This window comes from Toxorhynchites rutilus, chromosome 3 (assembly GCF_029784135.1).
Source record: "Toxorhynchites rutilus septentrionalis strain SRP chromosome 3, ASM2978413v1, whole genome shotgun sequence".
Lineage (NCBI taxonomy): Eukaryota > Metazoa > Arthropoda > Insecta > Diptera > Culicidae > Toxorhynchites > Toxorhynchites rutilus.
In genome coordinates this window covers 61,631,812-61,655,712 of record NC_073746.1, presented here as the reverse complement: position 1 = coordinate 61,655,712, position 23,901 = coordinate 61,631,812, and the positions used below count along the sequence as shown (strand labels likewise).

Below are 23,901 nucleotides of genomic sequence, written 5' to 3'. Positions count from 1 at the left end.
CATTAATCGCGATTACAGTGGCAATTATTCGATGTATTCATATTTTGATTTTAAATTATTCGATGCAAAATTACTCGATTATAATTTCAGATATTCGATTATTTGAATTAATCGAACGATTAACCGACGTCTCTATATGTATATAAATACTGTCAGATACAAGCGTTAAAGGTTGTGTGCTGTTTGATTTTCAAAGCGTTTCAACAAAATCAAGTATTTCCGGGTATTTAACACTTCATTCACTTATTGTGCGATCAGTGCGATTGAGTGATTGGTTTTATAATTCGGTTCTAGAAGCACTGATTTACGGGGTAAGTTTTTCAATATTAAAAGTAAGGCGCCTAGAAGTATATCCTAAGGTGGGCCAACTTGCTAAAACCACTCTTCAGCCATCTTGGAAGTCTACTGTGTTTTGTTTGTAAACAAAACACAATACGCTTGTCCCCAAGCTCGCTCGTAGTCCGGCTTTTTCATGCTTCAAACAAATAATACCCCTTCTGCTTTCTTCCGTACTGTTTTCATATACCGCTCCCCTAAACAACTTAGTGACGAAACGGTCTCACCTTGGGATATACTTCTAGGCGCCTAGACTTCCTATAGAAATCGATTATAAATTGAACGAATACTGCGCAACCAATAATCGAAGCAAACGAATAATTTACGTGGATTAATCGATCCAAACCAAGAGAAAATAAAATAAGTAAAAAACAACTTTTTGAGTTAAACATGCAAATTTCCAATGAAATAATCTGTCCAGTTGAAGGATATTATCGGCAAAACGAGGGCTTAGGAGATTTTGCGGATTAAAACATATTGTGACGTAGAACTACGTCTTTCAGGAAGGGTGCCAATCAGAAAACAGGTCACGTTTTTATGAAATAAAGTTAACGTTAATAACTATTTTCACTGTGAACGAATTCTCATGATTTGCATACCAATCGAATTCTCTAAGATTTGTTTGATATGCTATACATTACAATTCGCTAATCTCTAAACGATTTAAATTCATGTAAACTGGAAGAACTTCTTTTTTTTCCATTCTTTTTTCCCATACATTTGTTCTGTCGATTTGTGTGCTAGCCCTACCCGTATTTCGAATGCTTATAACTCGAACATTTCGTAACAGATCGGAAAGATGTTTGCATTAATTGATAGGAAATATTTCTACGCGTCTATCACAATTAATGAAATATTATTTTTCATGAGATGAACAATTGAATAACTGTAAAATGTCGCGTTATTTAAACGCCTTAATTGCTAAGTTTTGATTGGCCCGATTTACGGTTTCCCCAACACAGACTTCTAAATCGATGTACCTGTGGAAATGCGCTCTGCAAATATACATGCAAGTCGGGGGTATTTTGGTTCCCACCGAGCTGTGTTTCCCTAGCACGGACTTCAAAATTTATGTGCCTGGGGGAATCCGCTTTGCAAATACTTCAAGTCGGGGGTATTTTTTGGTGTTGTGCACTTTTGTACTCGCTCGTCGTTGTGCAGACTGGAATATGTTTCCTTAAAACGTACTTTTAAACTGAGAAGCTTGGAAAAATCGTCATTTCAGATACTAGAGGTGAATGAATTTTCGCGGTTCGAGAACTACGTAAAAATGAGATGTGCAATAATTTCAGAGGGAAATGTAAAATACAATGATCGTTTAACAATTCTTCTATTCACATATTTTGGTAGTCTTATGCATCCTATCAAACGTAAAAGGACGTTCAATGAATTTATTTGTAACGAAGAACGTAATCTATTACAAAAATGTCGATGTGTTCTAAAATAATATTCGAAGTGGTAAACAAGTGGATTGCATAAAATAACTGCGTAGTTCTACGTCGAAAATATGAGGTCATGTCTTAGATACAACCCCTTACATTTTTTTTTCATTTGGAAAACGCTTGCGTCTATTTATGCGGACAATCAATCGTTTCAATGAACATTTGTTCGCATAGCTAGACGTAATCACCAGGTTGCTCTGTCTGTAGCGTTAGTATTTACATTTCTGATAATATTCAAAACGTCTCCGTCGGTAGTTTCACCTGTTATCGGATAAAATCAAATAGGTTTGGAAATTTAGTGAATATCTGGAAAAGGTGCTCTGGCTACGAATCCAGAATCCGAATCCGAGTCTATATTGCTAGAAACCAATATTATTTTAATTTTACTACTGATCTGATTGTTTCATTATTTACTTGAAGTTTCAAATGCAGAAATTTAGGTAATTATAACATTAAAAAACACAATTGGTTCTCTTTGTTCATCACAGTGCAGTGTACAGAAAATAGTAATTATATGAGTAGCGTTTCAATGGTTTCTTTTATTCATTAAACACTAAGTAATAAGACACTATCATGACAGGTATGTTCGGACTCTACAAAGAATGTGATTCAAATGTAGATTTTGCTTATAGCACATAATAATGCTAATTGTTGATTTTTGAACGACGTATGAAGGCTGTATGGAACTACGTCTGTTATGCGGACAAACAGTGATTCTTCGGAAACGTTTTTTTTTCAAAATTGCTCAAATGTTTTCGAACAAAATGTGTTTGTTTGCATGTTGAACAAACGTGTTACATTGCGCAGAATGCATAACAGCGAAAAAGTCGATTTTGTTCATTTTGTCGCTTACATCTCCTATACAAACATGGGCAGTATATGAAAAGCTTGTTTTCTTCATAGATGGCTCATTACTGTGCTGTTCATGGTTGCGGAACAACACGTTTGCACAGCAGAAATACGGATTTTACTACAACTGTGCATGGATTTCCCACGAATGAGAGTCGTCTCTCTCATTGGATTGGCTATTGTGGTAAAAAAAAAGGATGGAAGCCTCAAGCCAACCAAGGAATTTGTGCAAAACATTTCGCACCATACTGCTACATTGAGAATACTTGCTCGAACTCAGCCAAGCGGCGCCGGAAACTCAATGCTGATGGTAAGTTGTGATTTGTGTAGACCTAAGTAAGTCTAATGAATTATTGCTCATTTTAGCATTACCAGGGGATCCCGAACATTGTACAATATCAGAGGTGAACGCAAATCAATTCACTGATTACGATAAAACATGGCCTGAGGCGATAGAAAATGTTGAAATACCAGGTAGGTTTTTGTTATTTAATTTACTACACGAGTAGTCAAAAAGAACAATTTCACGCGAATGCCTGATGAATTCAATTGGTAGATTTGATTATGTTTTTATTCAGATTGCTTTTTGTTTGCATAATGTATTACATGAAGTATAGAAAATTTTCATGTCATTCTGAAATGACCATCGGTGTTAATCAGAACATTGATATTGGCGATCTAACGCAAAACGTAAATAATCGGTGAGACATCTGGATTTTGTTTTTGAACTAAGAAAATGATGATAAGGTAGCCTTAAAAAAAATCACGTATATTTTACTCTCGGACTTTCCAATGTAGTTCTCGCATGCAGGAACCATTCATTTTTCAACTTGTTTTTGATTGTGCTCTCGAATTTCCTTTATTGATTCAACCATTGTCAACATTTATACAATTTTCACTACTGAAAGAGGTAAGAAAATAACATGTCATATATAAAATTGTACAGAATAATTTCTTTTCCAAACTCATCGCAATCAAATAATCTTTTATGACTATAACATTGTGCGACATATACATTAGAGCTCAGAGCCACAAAAGTGAGGGTATTTGATTATTTTACGCACTGAAACGCAAGATTCGGTTGTGATTATTCATTTTATTTCAATTTAGATTCATTTCAGCCATTGAATGTCGTCAGTATATGGTAAGAATGTTGGAGTTTTTTATATTTACGATTGTTTCAACACGCGATTTGACCAAAGTCATACATAACCTTCGAAAATTTAAAGTTTGATAATGCATACTGGTTAGTGATACTATGGATAATTGCGATGAAATCGATATCTCATCAAATTGGCTGATATCATTGATTATGTAGGGGCCGATACGAGAAGGATTTGCAGTATTTTTAGCGGAAAACACCCTATTCATCGTTTACTTTGTTGTTAAAGTTGTTAAAGTTACAATACTTATAACAAGCCATTCCTCGTAATATACATACCACATTGTAAAATGATGATTTTCTAACCTTTTCAGCGTGGAAAGAATACTTGAATTCGACAAGCAAATATTCAATTATTGGATGTCTAAAATATTTTTTCAGTCTGTTCTTCGAACCTGTCGGTACATGGTTAGGTTACCTTGAATATTTCAGCGGATTTTTTCCATGTTCGGTGTTTGACATTGTTTACCACTGGCAAACAAGTGGCAAACAAAATAGTGTTTGTACAAATATGAAATCAAAACTTATCTGTCAACAAATATCAAATATTTGACCTTCGGGCAAACAGTGTACGGCCTCCTTCTGTTTTAACCAGGGGTACAACTAAAACGTCAAATCCCTCATATTGCCAGTGTACCCAATATTGCTGCGGTTCACTGACATTTTGGTTCTATCAATTACAATTACAACTTGGTCCGGTTATATAGTCGAATAGTGGCTAACTTTAAACTCCATGTTAAATGTGAACACCTCCATGTGAAACCGAAATATAAAAATCGCTCAAGCAGTTAGAATAAAGCAACGCATTTTTCGATTTCAATCCTCGTAAATGATATGTTGGTAAGCAAATGACGCCATATTGATTTTTATTTTGGGTAGCCTATATTCAATTGATGTCTAACCCCTGGTTTCAACCCAGTTTCGCACCAGGTTCAACCAGAAAGCTGTTTGTTTCGCACTGAGATGTTTCACCGGTTCGCACTCGTGTTCACCAATACAACTATACTGAACTGTGAAGTTCCGAGTGTTGTTTTGGAAAATCTAAAAAAATCTAAAATAATTATGGTTTATCAGGTGAAACAAACATGCTTTCAAAATCAAAATTATGAATGAAAATTTACTTTAACGTATCGAATACTAATTTTATGTGATGAAATAAGAGTTTTTTTTTTGAAATTGCTAAAACATATTGAACGAAAACTGTGTCTGATGATGATTTTATATTATATTATCAATTACTTGTGTAACAAACAGGAAATGCATCGACAAATGGTTAAGTGAGTGTCAGGAGTACATTAGTTAGGTAATTAAACAATATGAAGTAGAAATTTTCATTCAAACTTTTTCATTTTTATACTGCACTTGGCCCTTCTGATCTGATAGAGAAAAAATTACCTCCCAAGCACTAATATCACCATCAGAAGTCGACACTGCACATTTGTCATCGCAAATATAAACAAATCAGACTATATAACGCACACCAACAAACCGACGCATTCGTGAACCTGAAAAGGTTTTTTGACGTAGGACTACGTCTAACCGGAAGATATAGGGGGTGAAATGGAAATCTAGGCACTGAACAAGTAGGAAAAAATGCAAGATTTGGAACGCTTATAACTCGAGCATTTCTCAATAGATCGCAAAGGTTTTTGCATCAATTGATAGGAAATATATCTACGCATCTATCATAACGAATAACATTTCATTTTTCTTGAGATAAATAATTGAATAATTGCGAAATATCAAGCATTGTCAAAATGCACTATGTGCCCATTTTTGATTGGTCCATTTTGTGCTCCTCAAATCGTACCGACCAAAACGGGCAACCAGAGCAGCAGCGAAATAGAATGAAGCACGATTGGAAAGGAAAAAGAAAAAAATGAACGAAACATTGGTCGCAGTCTCACACATGCGTAATTCTCGAGCCAGCCAGTCAGCTTAAAAATCTCCGCTCCGCTGCCGTAACGATCATTCTCATTCAAACCGTACACCACATCGGTTCGCATCACAACACATCAACAAACCAACCCAAGCAGCCATGTCTGGACATGGTAAAGGAGGAAAAGTGAGGGGAAAGGCAAAATCCCGCTCGAACCGTGTTGATCTGGAGTTCCCCGCAAGGGTAGCTAGGCCTAGCGCGTTAGTACCAGTGCACCAGTCCACCTAGCCGGCGTTATATAGTTTCGGCCGCCGAAGTGATCGAGTTAGCTGGCAAAGCTGCTCGCGACGATAAGAAAACCCGCATTCGGAACAGAACACATTCGGTTCGGTGGACATCAAGACAACAGGCAGTTGCAGCGAGTGGCGAGTGGCAAACGCAATCGCAAAACGGCATCAGGTAGCAGAAGAAAAAAGTTTGTTCTTTATACAAACTGCTTTGGTGGCAAATCCAGAAAAAGGCGGCATCGAGGGCGTTCGAAATGTTTTTTTTCAAAACCACGAGTACTAAGTTTTCTAAATTGGAACCATTCCATAATACAAGGCGCTTTTCAGGGCCATTAAACCTTCCAAAAAAGAGTTTAGGAAATACAGTTCAATGCTTTCTAAAACATTATCCAAAATAATAATAAAACACAAATTGATTTTTTCATAATTTGTTTGCCAGGATCTGTTGAGTATGTGAATTTGGCAGTTGTTCTGAGCTTATTGATTTTCACCAATTCTTAAATTGCTTCTAGATTGAAAGTGCAGTAATTTACACTTATTTCGACATTTAGCTAATTGTAATGCGACATATTTAGTTGGACATTTTTGTAAACATAGGGATCCAAATTATGACCCCACATTGAAAGTCGACACTGTACCACTGTCATCGCAAATGTTCAATTACAGGTTAAAATTACCTCCAATCCGATACTGAGTGGTGGTAATGCGACGTGTCATTGAATGTGATTTACTGTAAAATATGTCACAAGCTGGATGGGAAGAAATTTTCCAACTGTGAAAGCTGTGGCGAGCGGCAAATGCAATCGTTAAACAGAAAGGTTTAGCCGAACAAGATGGGGATATCGAGTGATAACAAAACAATAAACTCTTTAGATTGAAGATAATTTTGTGATCCTGAAAAGGATCCTTTTTAGCCTGCATGTGAATCCAACGAGCGAACAAATCGTAATGAATGTATTTTTTTGCCATCGCTCCCTTTTAACGCTCATTCGTTCGTCTCGTTGGACTCGCCCCTCTGGCTGAGTCTGCTGATTTTTCTATATCCTGTGAGTGTGTACCGCTAGAGTATAAAACACGCGGAGCCCAAAAAAATATCTTATTTTCTTTCAAACCGTAAACCCGTGTGGTTGTACGGCATCGGCATCGTGGACGTAACAAAGGAGGACAAGTTAAGGGAAAGGCAAAGTCTCACTCGAACCGTGCAGGTCTCCAGTTCCCTGTTGGTCGCATTCACTGATTGCTCCGCAAGGGTAACTAGGCCGAACGGATTGGTGCCGGAGCACCAGTATACCTAACAGCGATTATAGAGTTTCGGCCATCGGAGTGCTCGAGTTGGCTTGCAAAGCATCTCACGACAATAAGAAAACCCGCATCAAGAACAGAGCAGCTTCGGTTCGGCGCTCATCAAGGCAACAATTAGTTTCAGTGAGTGGCAAAGTGTTTCTCCGGCACGTCGCATTAAATGTAATTTACTGAACAACATGTCACAAGCTGGATGGGAAGAAATTTTCCAACTGTGAAAGCTGTGGCGAGTGGCAAACGCAATAGCTAAACAGGAAGGTTTAACCGAACAAGATGGGAATATCGAGTGATAACAAAAACACAACACCAAAGGTTCTTTTCAGAACCATCACATATTCATAAAGAGTAAACAGTAAACTAATCCATTTTTCAGGTAGATAGGTAGGTATTCACGTAGGAGAAGAAAGTAAAACAATATATTTTAAATATATATTTAACAAAAGCTGTCCCCTTTGTATAGTCCTACGTCACTCCGGTTATGTCCCCGACATTACCCACCCGTCTTTTTTTATTTCAGAGTCAGTGTGACACTAACTCAGTTTTAAAAACGAATTCGCTATTAGATTTACAACCAGGGCCCTGTTGCATAATCAGCCTCATAGTATTGGTTACAAGTTACAAGTCTAGAATCTAAAAGTTCTAATATTTTGTGTTGCATAATAATCTTACATCGGACTAAAAATATTAGTACTTGTTTTATTAGTAACGCGTCATTGTTTTATTAGTAACGCTTCGTTCATCTGTCAAAGCCAAAGTTTGCTTATTGGGCACCTTACACGATCGAAATGATTGACAATAAGTGTCTTCAATATCGTGACAGCTAGGCTTTCGACATCCGATCTCACCTCAATCAATATTTTGCCACCTTACACGGTCAATATCGCCCTCAACCCGAAACAACGAAAGTATCCGCAATGGCTAGTGGCGACATTCGAGTTTGGGATCCAAAATATTCTTCATCAGATTAGAAGGCTAAAAGGCAATTTTCAATTGGTCAAATTTGAATGAAAATAGCTACTTGGCATTATTTAATTAGTTGAAGCGCGTAGTCCTAACCCTAACTTAACCTCATTTCCTCTGAATTTTCAGACATTCCTACTAAAATTTATTATTACAATATAACGTCAATTTCAGACACAATTTTTGTATGGGATTTTCTCATCACTTACAGAAAATAGTGATTTGCATTCACATAGAATACTAATTTGATTCGGAAAAGGTAATTTTCATTCATAATTTACACTTTAAAACTCGTTTTTCCTTCTCAAAAACACATCATAATACTCGCTTCACAAATACAGACTGTTCCTTTCAGTTTCAGGGATGCCAAATTATTTTAGATTGTGAAAATATATGCAAATTATATTATCTGCAAGCAAATGTTTTTATTCCATAAATAAGACTATGACAGTAGAACCCCGATTATCCGCGAGCGGGTGATCAGCCGTGCGGATTATTCGCGACTGCGAGTTCCATAGTTAATCAAGCTTTTCCGGAATTTGTTAGTGAGTGCCAGGCCCATGATCATTTGTTGTGGTCATGGCTTTTACATTATTTTGCCACTGGTATACACGACCTTATAGATGGATAGTTTAATGATTTCTGTATTGATAAAACATAGTTTTTATGTTGAAACATCTTTTTTCGTGTTTGCATTTCTTTTTTGGTCCTTTAATGGGTCATCCGAGATTTTCTGTTATTCGCGGTTAGTTTAATAGACTATTCCGCGGAAAATCGGGATTTTACTGTAACTTGAATTAACACGTGATGTTTTTTTCATTTCTTCTCCAAATTTTTCTAGCGGAGTGTGAAGAATTACACAACTTAGACTAAAGTGGCTGCCCCGCTCGCTAGCGCAAAGAATGATCGAGTTCAATGTTAAAAAAATCCTAAGACGTTGTTAATTTTTATTCACTTACTCACCATCACCTTGTCAGTTTACTTTGAGGTTTTGATTCGTTTCGTGAAAAGTACCGTATTTCGCTGTTTAAAGTACAGTAATTTACATTTAAAGCGCCATTTTTCTAATTGGACAGACCTGTAATGCGACACGTTTAATTGGACATTTTTACCTCTAATTGGACATTTTTGTAAACATAGTAAAATATAAAGATAGTAAACAATAAACAAACACATCCTCGGCATGTCGCATTAAATGTTAATTACTGTATTAGTTTTCCAAACCAAAAGCTTTCATTTATGATTCCTACAATTTCAGAAGTTTATAAATTTCAATTGCAATCGCAAAAAAAGACTAACATAAATTAAATGTCCGCTTGCAAACCTGGCAACTCAGTCTTGAAGTCCGTGAGGTAAAACTTCAACATCATGCATCCATATGAAATGTCACGATATTGATGCCCGAAAATCAGAAAATCCGGATTTCTGCGTTGTCGGCCATGTTGAGCTGTCATTATGCTCTCAAATGTCATCATATTGTCAATAAAATTGACCGTGTAATGGGCACCTTACACGATCAAACTGAATGATAATAAGTGTCTTCAATATCGTGACAGCTAGGCTTTCGACATCCGATCTAACCTCAATCAATATTTTTCCACCTTACACGGTCAATATCGCCCTCAACCCGAGACAACGAAAATATCCGCGATGGCTAGTGGTGACATTCGAGTTTGGGATCCAAACTATTCTCCATCCGATTAGAAGGCTAAATTGCAATTTTCAATTGGTAAAATTTGAATGAAAATATCTACTTGGTATTATTTAATTAGTTGAAGCGCGTAGTCCTAACTCTAACTTAACCTATTTTCTATGAATTTTCAGATATTCCTACTAAAATTTATTATTATTATATAACGTCAGTTTCAGATACAATTTTTGTATGGGATTTTCTCACCACTTGCAGAAAAAAGTGATTTGCATTCACATAGAATACTAATTTGATTTGGAAAAGTTAATTTTCATTCATAATTTACACTTTAAAACTCGTTTTTCCTTCTCAAAAACACATCATAATACTCACTTCACAAATACAGACTGATCCTTTCAGTTTCAGGGATGCCAAATTATTTTAGATTGTGAAAATATATGCAAATTATATTATCTGCAAGCAAATGTTTTTATTCGATAAATAAGACTATGACAGTAGAACCCCGATTATCTGTATCTGTATCTGTACCCCGATTATCTGTATCTGTATCTATTTCTGTATTGATAAAACATAGTTTCTATGTTTAAAAATCATCCCGACTATTCACGGATAATCGGGATTCTACTGTAACTTGAATTAACACGTGATGTTTTTTCACCTGTGATTTTCCCAGATCTTCTCATTCTCCAAATTTTATAGCGGAGTGTGAAGAAACACACAACTTAGACTAAAGTGGCTGCCCCGCTCGCTAGCGCAAAGAATGAACGAGTTCAATGTTTTAAACAGTCCTAAGACGTTGTTAATTTTCATTCACTCTCTCACCATCACATTGTCAGTTACTTTGAGGTTTTGGTTTGTATCGCGAAAAGTACTGTATTTTGCTATTTTAGGTACAGTAATTTACATTTAATGCGACATTTTTCTAATTGGACAGACCTATATGCGACACGTTTAGTTAGACATTTTTGTAAACATCGAGTTCGGGCCCAAATTATGGCCCCACATTGACATTCGCCGCCAGACGTCGACGCTGTACCACTCTCATCTTCAATGTCCAATTACAGGTCAAATCGCCTCCAATGCGACACTGAGTGGTACTCCGGCATGTCGCATTAAATGTAAATTACTATATCAGTTTTCCAAACCAAAAGCTTTCATTTATGATTGCTACAATTTCAGAAGTTTATAAATTTTAATTGCAATCGCAAAAAAGACTAACAAACATTAAATGTCCGCTTGCAAATCTGGCAACTCAGTCTGGAAGTCCGTGAGGTAAAACGTCAACATCATGCATCCATATGAAATGTCACGATATTGATGCCCGAAAATCAGAAAATCCGGATTTCTGCGTTGTCGGCCATGTTTAGCTGTCATTATGCTCTCAAATGTCATCATATTGTCAATAAATTTGACCGTGTAAGGTCCGCTTATGGATATTATGGTTTTTCCCACTGTTAATATGTGGATTTCCTGACATAACCCGGTATCATTGCATTGGCTTCGTTGATCGGGCGATGTAATGTTGTACTCAAATGTTGGCGTGGCTTGAGTGCACCTCCATGATTTTCAAAACTCGTTGTAAATATCAATTATTCGTAAAATTTGCACTACCTTCGCAGGAGTCATCCAAAACGCTGTAAAAAATTACCTTCATTATGAAAAATGAAATTCTTTTTCGGTGCGTGCGGTGCGGTTGATTATGCAACAGCCCAGCAAAAATTTAATCGTATAACTTTGCACATGATAAGCCACAAATAAATTCGTATCAAACCACAATCGCATAAAATATCAATCAAAATATGGATCATATATATCTAAAATCGAGTAAGATGCAAAAACTCAATTTTCCATGTCATCGATGGATTAAGTCGTAACATTGTCGGATCAAATCGCATATCAGTGTAGAAAGCATCGCATATCGCTATATGCGGTTTTATATACGTATATAATATGGCATATACAGTGGAACCCCGATTATCCGCGAGCGGATGATCCGCGAATGCAAGCTCCATAGTAAATCTACAGGCCTTCCCCGAATTTGTCGGTGAATGATAGACTCATAGTTTTCATGCCGAAATATCTTTTTTTGTGTTTGGAACTCATTTTTAGTCATTTACAGCGTTATCCGCGACTTTCGTTATCCGTGGTGAGCTAGCCCGACTGTTCCGCGGATAATCGGGGTTCTACTGTAGGTATATCGCCTCCGCTTTTGCATGTATATGCCAGTTCTACGCAAGACATTATCTAAATGTGTCTTGGATGTATGTATATGGTCTCCAATTATGGCATTTTATACGATTTAATGTTTGCTGGGAGAGCTCAAAATGACGATGAGTAAAATGACGATGCTTGGTTTTGTTGGTTTGTAGTTCGCTTGAATTTTGAGAAAAAATCAGAATTATTTTCTTCAAATTTCCCCGTTTTAAATATTATTTCTACGCTGAAAAAGATAGAAAATTATCATTTTATATTATTTCTCGCGTAACTTTCGAAAACGTCCTAAGTAACAAATGTAAACAAATCGAGTTCATGGATTCACACTATTAGTTATCAATCATTTAATGCATTGAGAAAACAATCGTTCAAGTATCTATCCTTTTCACCTTTTTATCGCCGATACAAAAAATGACCAATGTACAGATTCGAATTTTAAGCACTCGACTGTTACTTCGGACACCACTTTCCTCTGACGCTCGATACATCCGAAGTAACAAAGCAACCAATACAACACGAAATCGCACTTCGGTCATTTTGAGTTTTTGTTATTTTCGGGTGTTGATATCGTTTTTAGTTCAATTCAACGAGTTATAACAATAATGATCTGCTTTTAGCACGAAGTGCAAGTATTTGGATCGTTGTTTAGTAGTTATTTTCAGATTCTCATCGTGCAACGTTATTTGTCCAATGTACAAAGCGGGCAGTCAAAACGTCCAATGTAACATTTTTCGCTCGAAGGCTTGAATTTCTAACTAAAATCACATGACAACAGTTACGATTGGTTTTTCAGAGTTATTATTGACTGCTAGTGGTAAAAGTAGTGATAAAGATTGATTCCTTTTGAAACAATTCGCGGAACAATATTCCGATCTTCAACTCCGTTTTTCTCGAGTTGATGTGAATGTTACATAGGACCTTTTCAAAAGTTACGCGAGATTTCATTCATAATATATGAAGAATGGCTTGTTATAAGTGTTGTGATTTACATCCTTCTACTAGGCGAACGATGTGTGACATATATTTGCTTCAAATACTGCAGATCCTTCTCGTATCGCTCGAACGATGCATAACCTATATCCATTATCAAACATAAACATTTCGAAGGTTATCTATGACTTTGGTCAAATCGCGTTGAGAATATAAAGTAAGTTACATCTAATTTGACATACCGAAGCACCTTTCTATGTCGCATTAGAGACGATTGTAACCTGTAATGGGATATTCGCAATGCCAGTGGCACAGTGTCGACGTCTGCCCAGCAAACATTAAATCGTATAACTTTGCACATGATAAGTTACATATAAATTAGTATCAAATCACAATCGCATAAAATATCAATCAAAATATCGATCATGTATATCTAAACTCGCATAAAATGCAAAAACACGATTTTCCATGTCATCGATGGATTGAGTGGTAACATTGTCGGATCAAATCGCATATCAGTCCAAAAAGCATCGCATATCGTTATATACGGCTTTATATGTGTACAAAATATGGCACATACGTATATCGCCTCCACTTTTGCGTGTATATGCTACCCAGCAAACATTAAATCGTATAATTTTGCATGTGCCAAGTCTTACAAGAAATCCGAATAAATCATAATCGCATATAATATCAATCAAAGTATGTATCGTGTATATTTGAAATCGCATAAAATGTAAAAACTCGATATACCATTATCAAATTAAGTCGCATATCGGTATAATAAACATCAATTTTATGTTGTACATTGTCGTAAAATATATTTAATCCGCATCATATGCGTATATTACGCTGATGCAGTTTGTGTGTCGTATAAGCGTATAATTTAAATCGATTCAGTACTGTAGTAAATCGTGTTGCATGCTGAAGAAAATCATGAAACAGTAAATCATATTAGATCCTAATAAAGGACATATTACATCATATTGAAATGTCAATGAAATACTGATGCACTCGAAAGTTTTAACCGCTATAGAATTAAATTGCAGATAGCCGCGCGAGATAGCTGGTGGATGATAATCCAGACGACCGGAGTTCGAACCCATAACGGAGCAGTTTTCACCAAACATCAATCTGTGCCATTTTAAACATTCAATTCCACTCCCAACACAAGTCAATCAAACAATTATTATTTCTACAAACATTAATACTCAATAATAAATATATAATATATAAATATATAATACATATTTTGCGCCATTTGTTTTTTTTCTATGTCTGTAATAAATCGTATATGAGTATGGCACTAGTCGCTATTATAGCCGGTCAAAGTTGCATATGCATCCAAACAAATTCGGTAAGCATTTGCTATGTATGTATATGGCCTCCACTTTTGCATGCATATGCCAGTTAGGCGCATTATATGCCAACCAAATTTTAGGGCATATGATGTTATATATACGCTTGTTATGCGATTTAATGTTTGCTGGGTAGTTATATGCATCATATACCATACAAATGTGTCTTGGTTGTATGTATATCGCCTCCAATTATAGCTATTCATATGACTTAATGTTTGCTGGGTGGTGACGACTATCAATCTGGGGCCATTTGAGATCAAACTCGATGTTTACCAAAAATGTACAATTAGAAGGAAAATATCCAATTATTCTTGTCGGTATCGTTGTCTCAACCGAGGGTTGCCGCACGCACTGTAGCATTGTGCATAATGACCAGGGATACCCAGCAAACATTAAATCGTATAATTTTGCACGTGCCAAGTCTTACAAGAAATCCGAATAAATCAGAATCGCATATAATATCAATCAAAGTATGTATCGTGTATATTTGAAATCGCATTAAATGTAAAAACTCGATTTTAAATACCATTATCAAATTAAGTCGCAATTCGGTATAATAAACATCAATTTTATGATGCACATTGTCGTAAAACATATTTAATCCGCATCATATGCGTATATTACGCTGATGCAGTTTGTGTGTCGTATAAGCGTATAATTTAAATCGATTCAGTACTGTAGTGAATCGTGTTGCATGCTGAAGAAAATCATGAAACAGTGAATCATATTAGATCCTAATAAAGAACATATTACATCATATTGAAATGACAATGAAATGCTGATGCACTCGAAAGTTTTAACCGCTGTTGAATTAAATTTCAGATAGCCGCGCGAGATAGCTGGTGGATGATAATCCAGACGACCGGAGTTCGAACCCACATCGGAGCAGTTTTCATCAAACATCAATCTGTGCCATTTCAAACATTCATATTCCACTCCCAACACAAGTCAATCAAACAATTATTATTTCTACAAACATAAATACTCATATATAAAAATAGCGATTCGTGAGGCTATAATAAACATTTCACGAAAATATTTTGCGCCATTTGTTTTTTTTTTCTATGTCTGTAATAAATCGTATATGAGTATGGCAAAAGTCGCTATTATAGCCGGTCAAAGTTGCATATTCATCCAAACAAATTCGGTAAGCATTTGCCATGTATGTATATGGCCTCCACTTTTGCATGCATATGCCAGTTAGGCGCATTATATGCCAACCAAATTTTAGGGCATATGATGTTATATATATGCTTGTTATGCGATTTAATGTTTGCTGGGTAGCATCTGGTGTTCGACTAGCTGTCGAGGGTGGGCGACGGTGAGATGGGGGGACAAGACAAACAAACTAATAACGAAAAAGAAAAACACAAAAGCATTAAATACTTATACTAGACCGTTTCACAAACATATAGATCAACTGCATATAGCAGATGTCGCGAGTTCCCAACACGTCTCTAACAGGAACATAGGGTTGTCTTCCTTGGACCTCAAGGGCATTCAAAAGGTACTCTCTGGCTGCGTAATTATCCGTACATTGCCAAACTGCGTGATCGATGTCATCGTAACCGTTTCCACACCGACAGACGTTGCTTTGAACAAGATTTATTCTGTGGAGATGCACATCTAGCGAGTAGTGGTTGGACATAAGTCTACTCATTACACGAATGAAGTCACGACTTAAGTCCAAACCTTTGAACCACGCTCTCGAAGAAACCTTTGGAATAATTGAATATAACCACCGCCCAAGACTTCCAGTGTCCCAATCGGTTTGCCAACTCAAGAGGGAACTCTGACGCAGTAATTGGAAAAATTCATCGTATGAAATCTGTCTATCAAACAATTCGCCTTCCTGGGCACCCACCTTTGCGAGAGTGTCCGCCTTCTCATTGCCAGGAATTGAGCAATGAGAGGGGACCCAAACAAAGGTTAACTTATAAGATCTTTCGATCAGTGCACTCATCTGCTGTCTCACTTTTGTGAGGAAATAAGATGGGTGCCTACTAGTTTTCATCGACTGGAAAGCCTCAAGCGAACTGAGACTATCCGAGAAAATGAAGTAATGGTCTGCAGGCTTGTTGGAGATCATCCCCAATGCGAAGTCGATTGCTGCCAGCTCAGCAACATAAACGGAACAAGGTTCCTGCAGTTTACGGAAGGCGCTTGAATTTTCATTGAAAACACCGAAGCCAGTGGATCCATTGAGGCGAGACCCATCAGTGAAGTATCTTTTCATGCAATTGACTTTTTGGTACTTTCGGTTAAAAATACGGGGAATGAAAGTTGGTCGAAGCTGATCTGAAATCCCAAGTATTGCTTGTTTCATCGACAGATCGTATTCAATTGAGGAACTGCTGATGGTGAAGTGAGCACGGTCTGGAGTAAACGATGGAAGACAAATATCTGATGAAATATAGTGATGATAAATTCTCATAAACCGAGATTGTATATTTAGATGAAGAATTTTATCAAAGTTTTCAATCACAAGTGTGTTCGTGATACCGCAATTCACCAGTATTCTGAGAGAAAGTTCCCAGAATCGGTTCTGTAGAGGAGTTACTCCTGCCAGAACCTCGAGACTCATGTTATGCGTTGAGACAAGTTATCTAGTGAATTTTGCAATAGTCATTGCAAGTTTTCGGCATGGGGACCTCTGAAGGAAACCACACCATCATCTGCAAGTTGTCTTAGCGTGCATTGTTCTGCCAAACAACTGTCAATATCTTTCACATAAAAATTATAAAGAAGGGGGCTGAGACCAAGATGCTGAACTATAGGTGTTTCGTTCTTGACACTTTCAGGACATGACGTGAGACGAGTAGCGAGACGTAACTTTCAGAATTATTTACTTTTTGTTTGGGTGTGTGGTTATGATTTCAATGTCAACTCGCTAAGGAAAATAATTGAAGGAAAAAATAAGCAAATATATATTCGTGGAATATAGTGCACAACCTCCTTTTGCTCTAGCCAATTACCGTTACAAGCTCTTTCCGGATCTCCTTCCAGGTATATGCACAGCATTCTCCTCCTTCCTGAGCGAAATCAGTGGAGCCACAATCAGCGTTATTGTTTGTCACCATCGCCGTAGCTGATAGTACTCTTTTCCCCGCCGATGGGAGCCAAACAGAAGTACATTTTACAATAAACAATAAAGCGCGGGCAGCTATTTTGCCAACGAATGCATTTGTCACCAAAAAATACGACTTGTTTTGTAAACAAATTTGTTTTTTCACGAGCAATGGCCGAACAGCAATTTTGACATTGCGGTCCACCTATAATACAACGCCTTGGCTGAGACATGAGCCTTGGGGTAGACCCATATAACCTTGGGCACTCTTGTAGAGGGTGAGGATTCTCGCCACAGTGAATACATTTTTCCACTGTTTGAGTGCAAGAATCCTCACTATGTTTATCGCCACATTTGCCGCAACGAAATTTGTTACCGCAGTGGCTAACCGAGTGTCCCAACTTTTTACATTTGGTACAATTATAAACCCGCGGTACAAACAGGCGCACTGGGAAAAAAACATTTTCTACTTTCACATAGTTTGGGAGAACAGAACCTGCGAAAGTAACTCGAAAAGAGTGCGAGGGCTTATAAACTTTTTTATTTTCTTCCAAAGATGCTGAATGCAGATTTCTAACATCCAGGATCTTTACAAGATCTCCAATCATCGAGTTTTTGAAGGAACCCGACGCTTGTTTTAGTTCATCGACACTCAGACTCGCGTCGGTTACTACGCCTTCTATCTCCACTTCTCGAGAAGGGATGTAGATGTGATACTCCCTGTTAAAAACTTCGTGGTCAACAATCTTGTTGGCCACATCAAAAGTCGGCGCTTCTACACGCAGTTTGTCCGGTCTCTCTTTATGTATCGAGACGCCCTTATAATTACGCAGCAAATCTCTTGAAATATCAAGAGTTCTCAAAGCTTTTTCCTTGGGTCGAAAGAAAACAACCCATGGTGCCTTCGAGGACTGCTGATAATAACGCGTCCGCGCAACATTGGCATCAGCAGATGTCATAACGGTTGCGCAGACGGTGCGCAACCGCCTATGAAAACGAAAAAGAAACTCGCACGCACACACACAACTCACACGCACACACTCGCGCAAAAACTCAACTTAAAACTAACTTAGACTAAAAACTAACTTAAACTAAAAACTAGCTCAAATCAAAAATCTTCTTGAAAAAAAAACAATAATTTCGTAAAAAAAAAATAATAAATAAAAACTCAATAAAGAAATTTAGTCTGATGAGTTCGAACAACTTGAACAACCCTATTCAGGGAGCTATACAACGCTGCACGCTACGGTATAAGCACAATAGCGAGACGGCAAAAACTATTCTATTGTACTTCTCTGTTTGATGTTTGGTGAAGATACAAATGTGACGCTCAATGGAACCAATTCACAGAACACCGGTCCAGCGTCGCTGGAGAGGTGCTGCTTCCTCGCTGTTCTGGATGCGTTGGCGCTTAACTTGTCACCAATGGGCGAAAGAAAAAAAAACAACAACCAAAAATCACTTTGGCGGAGAGGGAAAAAAACTTTCCAGCTTCGATATTGTAGCGGAGGACGGACAATGTGTGTCCGTCTCTTTCAAATAATCGACGAGGAATGAGGAACCATTTTTATTTATTTATTTATTTTATTTACTATGACTACATCACATTGATATTATTCAATGCTCTTCTCCAATAAACCCGGTCCATGGCTGCAGTTTTCCAACTCCCGGCTGCACCGATTCTTGCCAAGTCCTGCTTCACCTGGTCCAGCCACCTCGCTCGCTGGGATCCTCTCCTTCTTGTTCCTACCGGATTAGATGCGAACACCATCTTTGCAGAGCTACTGTCCGGCAATCTTGCAACATGCCCTGCCCATCGCACTCGTCCAGCCTTGGCGACTTTCTGGAACCATACAACATTGAATTAAGAACCGTACACACCCGCCCGCTTTGTATGTTTTATCTTATTTGCATTCCATTATCGAGGCCCCGCGGCGGCCTGTCATTTCAAAATCCGCGCGGGAGAGCCGTCCAGTGTGTTCTTACGCTTAGCTAGATGTCGAATTATATGTAACTTACTGTGAAAGAATTTAGCTTTATTACCATTTGATGACGACATTTTACGGTTAAAATGGACCTAAATAGAAATTAATAAAAATAATCCCGACCGAATCGCACTTTCAAGCGCGTTGGAATACAAACATCATCACTTTTGTGGTTCTGAGCTGTAATGTAGGTGTCGCATGGGGTGATGCAGCTTTGCGTTAATTCAATTTTGTTTGTTTGTTTGAGTATTCTTTTACCAAGGATTTTTCTGGGTGTAGTTCTAGCAGACCATTCCACCTTACTATTCACCTTGAATACGGCGAAAGCTGACACTTTTGTTTTCGTGCTTAGCATCGAGTGGTTTATTGCTGTAGTGCAGAAAACCGAAAGGATTCATTTATAGCTTTCGTTATATGTAATTTTTACATAGCAAATGAAAAAAATGCGCCGGAGACTGCTATCTAATAATATGGTTGCAGACACTCCAAGTGTTGTGTATAATGAAACCAGTGAGTCTGATGCATATAAATAATATATTTTGAAAAATCGCAAACGGCTTAAGTTCATTTTTATTAGTTAACATTTCAGCAGACGATTGTAGACTGGATACAACAGAGGAATGTTATGATGAAGAGATGATCGTTGAAAAGCTTGAAGATTCAGACGACGAAATCTTCGAAGAGCTGAAAATTGAACCAACATCCGTTTCATCTGTCAAGAAAAGTGAGCCTTTATTTGATGCCAATTTATGGCATGACTTTGATCTAGACAGTGATGGTAACCAGTATTTGTGATTCACCAAAATAGCTGTTATCTTAATACTTTGTTTTCGTTTGATATTTTCCAATCAACAGACATTAAGGAAGAACTTGACGAGGAACCGGTGGAACTTCCACTTCCCCAAGTCGAAATAATAACCAATCCATTGGACATTCCGATTGAAGGTGTTAATTCGTTCTGTCGCTTGTGTCTGCGCGAGATTCCGAATCTTTTCCCGCTTATGTCCCGCATTCAGAATGTGCTAGTTCCGGAAATGTTTTACATCGTTACGGGGATTAATATTAATTTCCGCGACAAACTGCCCAAAAAAGTGTGCATAAATTGTTTGATAAGGCTCGACTATGCATACAATATTAGGAAGGATTTTCTGGACACGCATCGTACGCTGAAGAGCTTCTCCCTAACTAGGATACAGACCCTGTTGGAGCATTTGCAAAATTACCAGAAGGGAATTCGCCTCACGACGGAATCATATGGCGAGAAAATACTTCGCCAACATAAGGATATCATCCGGATGCGTCTAATCAAGAAGCAGGAGCATTTGGAGAAACAGGCAGGGAACGAAGTGCTTGAGGAGATCACCAAAAATATGCCCGTGGAAAAGTTTATGGCTGCTCTGGTTGACAAACCTCTCAAAGTTGAGCGTGATTCGCAAAGGCCTGTCGATACTGTCGATTTAGAAACAGTGATAGATTTAGAAGAATCAAACGAGCAATCGGAGGAGGAGCGTATAGAAGAGGGAAAAATGGTAGAGACTTTCATTTACGCGGAAGAAGTTAATCTAGAGCCAGAGTTTGTTGAAGCTCCTATGGGGGTACAGGAAACGGATGAACGACCCGTATTTATTCAGAGGAAACGTCAGCCAAAACGTGTCTACAATATAGATATGAAGGACACAAAGCCTGACCCAAACAAGTGTTATATTTGTGATAGCGTGTTTCCGGACACCGACGCACTGGATATACATCTGCCGGATCATGTGGATATGCTTCCTTACAGCTGTGATCGATGTGTGGATGAAAGTGGGCAGGCGAAACAGTTCACTTCTCTTATTTTACTCCACCGGCACTTCCGAATGCATGCTGGTTCGATCAGATGTCCGATCGCCTCTTGTCCGATACAAACGTTCACTCGAGTGGCACTTTACGCCCATATGTCGAACCACCATAGAGCAGATTCGAAGACGAAATACACTTGCGAAATTTGCGGCCATCAATTGGAGAACAGAAAACGGTTCCATAAACACATGCGCTCCCACAAAGCGCTTGACGATGGACGTTATCCGTGCAGTCATTGTGACAAAAAGTTCGACACGAAAACCCGTATGACGCGCCACGAGCGTTCCCATACTCAGGAAAGACCGTACAAATGTAGGTACTGTGAAAAGGTAAGTCGACCCACGTATCCGCCAAGCATTCAAACACGTTACATAGGAGGAATGTTGAATTTCAGACGTTCACCAACGAAACTAGTCTACATGGCCACGAGCGTACCCATACGGGTGAGAAAGGATTCCGATGTGATACTTGTGGCAAACGGTTCCGATCCCGGTACTGTCTGAATGACCACATCGCAGTGGCGCATGAAGGTCTGACGAGGAAGAAGAAACCACAGCTCCCAAGTACCCAGTATCCAAAAACTCAGTATCCAAAGTCTCAATTCTTCGCTGCGCCGAGGAAGTGTCAAGTGGAGGGCTGTGATTTCAGCACCACAAATAGGGCCAAGCACTACAACCACCTGGCGAGACACACACTGAAGTTTCACTGCGCGCATTGCCCGAAACGGTTCCCTTCGAAACAGAGTCTTGATATGCACGAATATATTCACGACGGTGTCAAACGTTTCTGCTGCGAGCAATGTGGCAAAAGTTTTCGTTTCAGGGTAAGTTCGTTCACCTAGCAGCAGCAGTACGTGATATTACAACCGCTGCCCGTCCCATTTTTATTACAGAACAGTTTAGTTGAGCACATGGACGCACACAAGAACGTTCGACCGTGGGCGTGCGACGTGTGCGGGAAGGCTTTTGTACGCGAACGAACGCTGAAAGAACACCGCTGGAAACATTCGGATACCTTGAATTATAAGTATGGCGGGGATCAAATTAGGGGTCTCTTTTGCGTTCACTTGTTTCTTTTTTTACTTTACAGGTGTCGAATATGCGACAAAAAGTTTAAATATCGGGCAGATCAGTCGAAACATGAACGAACCCATACGGAAGCGGAAACCGATCGTACGGCTTTTCAATTCAGCAGTCAGGGAGATATGGACCTAATCGTCGAGGTAGTGGAGACAGATGATTGAGGCAAAAAATAATCTATCTTATTTCGTTCTGCTTTAATATATAAAGATATGAAAATAAATAATAGTGCGAGACATTTTTGACGTGGGACTACGTTTAACCGGAATATATGGAGGGTAAAATGAAAACCTAAACACAGAACATGCAGGAAAAAATGAAAGATTTCGAATGCCTATAGCTCGAACATTTCGTACTGGATACGAGAGATGTTTGCATCACTTGATAGGGAATATTTCTACGCATCTATCGCAACTAACAAAATGTTGTTTTTCATTAGATAAACAATTGAATAACTGTAAAATATTAGGCGTTATCTAAACGCCCTAACTGCATCGTTTTGATTGGCCCGATTTACGGTTTCCCTAACACAGCCATCAAAACCAAGCAGCCTTGGGGAAATCGGCATTGCAAATATATGAAAGTAGGGGGACTTTTGTTCTCATCGAAAAATGTTCCCTAACACAGACTTTAAAACCAAGCAGCGAAATCGGCATTGCAAACACACGAAAGACCCTAGAGGCGAGTGAACTGAAAAGTTCAAACCCTCTTAAAGCCGAAAAGAAGAAGAAGAACACACGAAAGTAGGGGGAGCTTTTGTTCCCACCGAAATGTGTTCCCTAATAGAGATTTCTAAACCAAGGTGCCTGGAGAAATCGGTATTTCAAATTCATGCAAGTCGGGGGTATTTTTGTTCCGACTGGAATGTGTTTCCCTAACACGGACTTCAAAACCGAGGTTTCTGGGGAAATCGGCTCTGCAAATAAATGCAAACTGCTAGTACTTTTGTCCTCGCTTGCCTTTGTGCAGAGTGGAATATGTCTGTCCTAACATAATCTTCTAAACTTAGGAACCTGGGAAAATCGTGCAGACACTAGAAGCGAATGAACTTCCCAGTTTCAAGCAAATTCAAGATTCGAGAAGTATGTACACTTTTGGGATGTAAACTTCAGAGGGAAATGTAAAATAGAATAATCGTTTGATAATTTTTTTTGTCTTTATTGGAAAGATTTTCAGCCTTAGGCTGGTTCATCAAACGTTTGATAATTCTTCCGTACATATATTTTGTTCTAGTCATCATACCAAACGTAAAAGGTCCGTCATTAAATTTACTTGTAACGAAGAACAATCAATCACAATAAATGAATTGACTTTACACGGCATTTGTTCATTTTTTTCACTCACAGAGCAAATATATTGAACTCAATTGAATTTGGAAACTGTTTCATTCAATCAAGAATTTAATCAATACAAACGAATGATTGCTAAGCTAAGGTAGTTCCACGTCAACCTTGCGGTTATATCATAGATATAAACCACTCATTTTTTTCTCTAAATAGTAATATTCAGACAGCGAATAGAATGGGTTACAGCGCATTGTTTAAATACTAAATTTATT

General features: G+C 38.1%; 1 protein-coding gene across 3 annotated transcripts; it reads left to right on the top strand.

Moving 5' to 3' along the window:
* The first annotated feature begins 148 nt into the window (after positions 1-148).
* LOC129775248 (zinc finger protein 490-like) lies at positions 149-23,678 on the top strand. Of its 3 annotated transcripts, none has more exons than XM_055779729.1 (8): positions 149-311; positions 2,682-2,937; positions 2,994-3,101; positions 20,003-20,149; positions 20,281-21,593; positions 21,659-22,087; positions 22,157-22,290; positions 22,354-23,678. In XM_055779729.1, the coding sequence occupies exons 2-8, from the start codon at positions 2,682-2,684 to the stop codon at positions 22,505-22,507; spliced, it is 2,541 nt and encodes an 846-aa protein (XP_055635704.1). In that variant the 5' UTR covers positions 149-311; the 3' UTR covers positions 22,508-23,678. The 3 variants fall into 3 exon arrangements, with proteins under 3 accessions (XP_055635704.1, XP_055635703.1, XP_055635706.1); XM_055779728.1 differs by having other exon boundaries at positions 20,003-20,203; positions 22,354-23,677; XM_055779731.1 differs by lacking the exons at positions 149-311; positions 2,682-2,937; positions 2,994-3,101 and adding an exon at positions 19,312-19,935 and having other exon boundaries at positions 20,003-20,203.
* The last annotated feature ends 223 nt before the right edge of the window (positions 23,679-23,901 follow it).

Coding starts and splice junctions, on each gene's coding strand:
- LOC129775248 (XM_055779728.1), top strand. CDS start 2,682: ATGGCTCATTACTGTGCTGTTCATGGTTGCGGAACAACACGTTTGCAC. Junction 21,594..21,658: donor AATGTAGGTACTGTGAAAAG/GTAAGTCGACCC, acceptor GTTGAATTTCAG/ACGTTCACCAACGAAACTAG. Junction 22,291..22,353: donor TCGGATACCTTGAATTATAA/GTATGGCGGGGA, acceptor TTTACTTTACAG/GTGTCGAATATGCGACAAAA.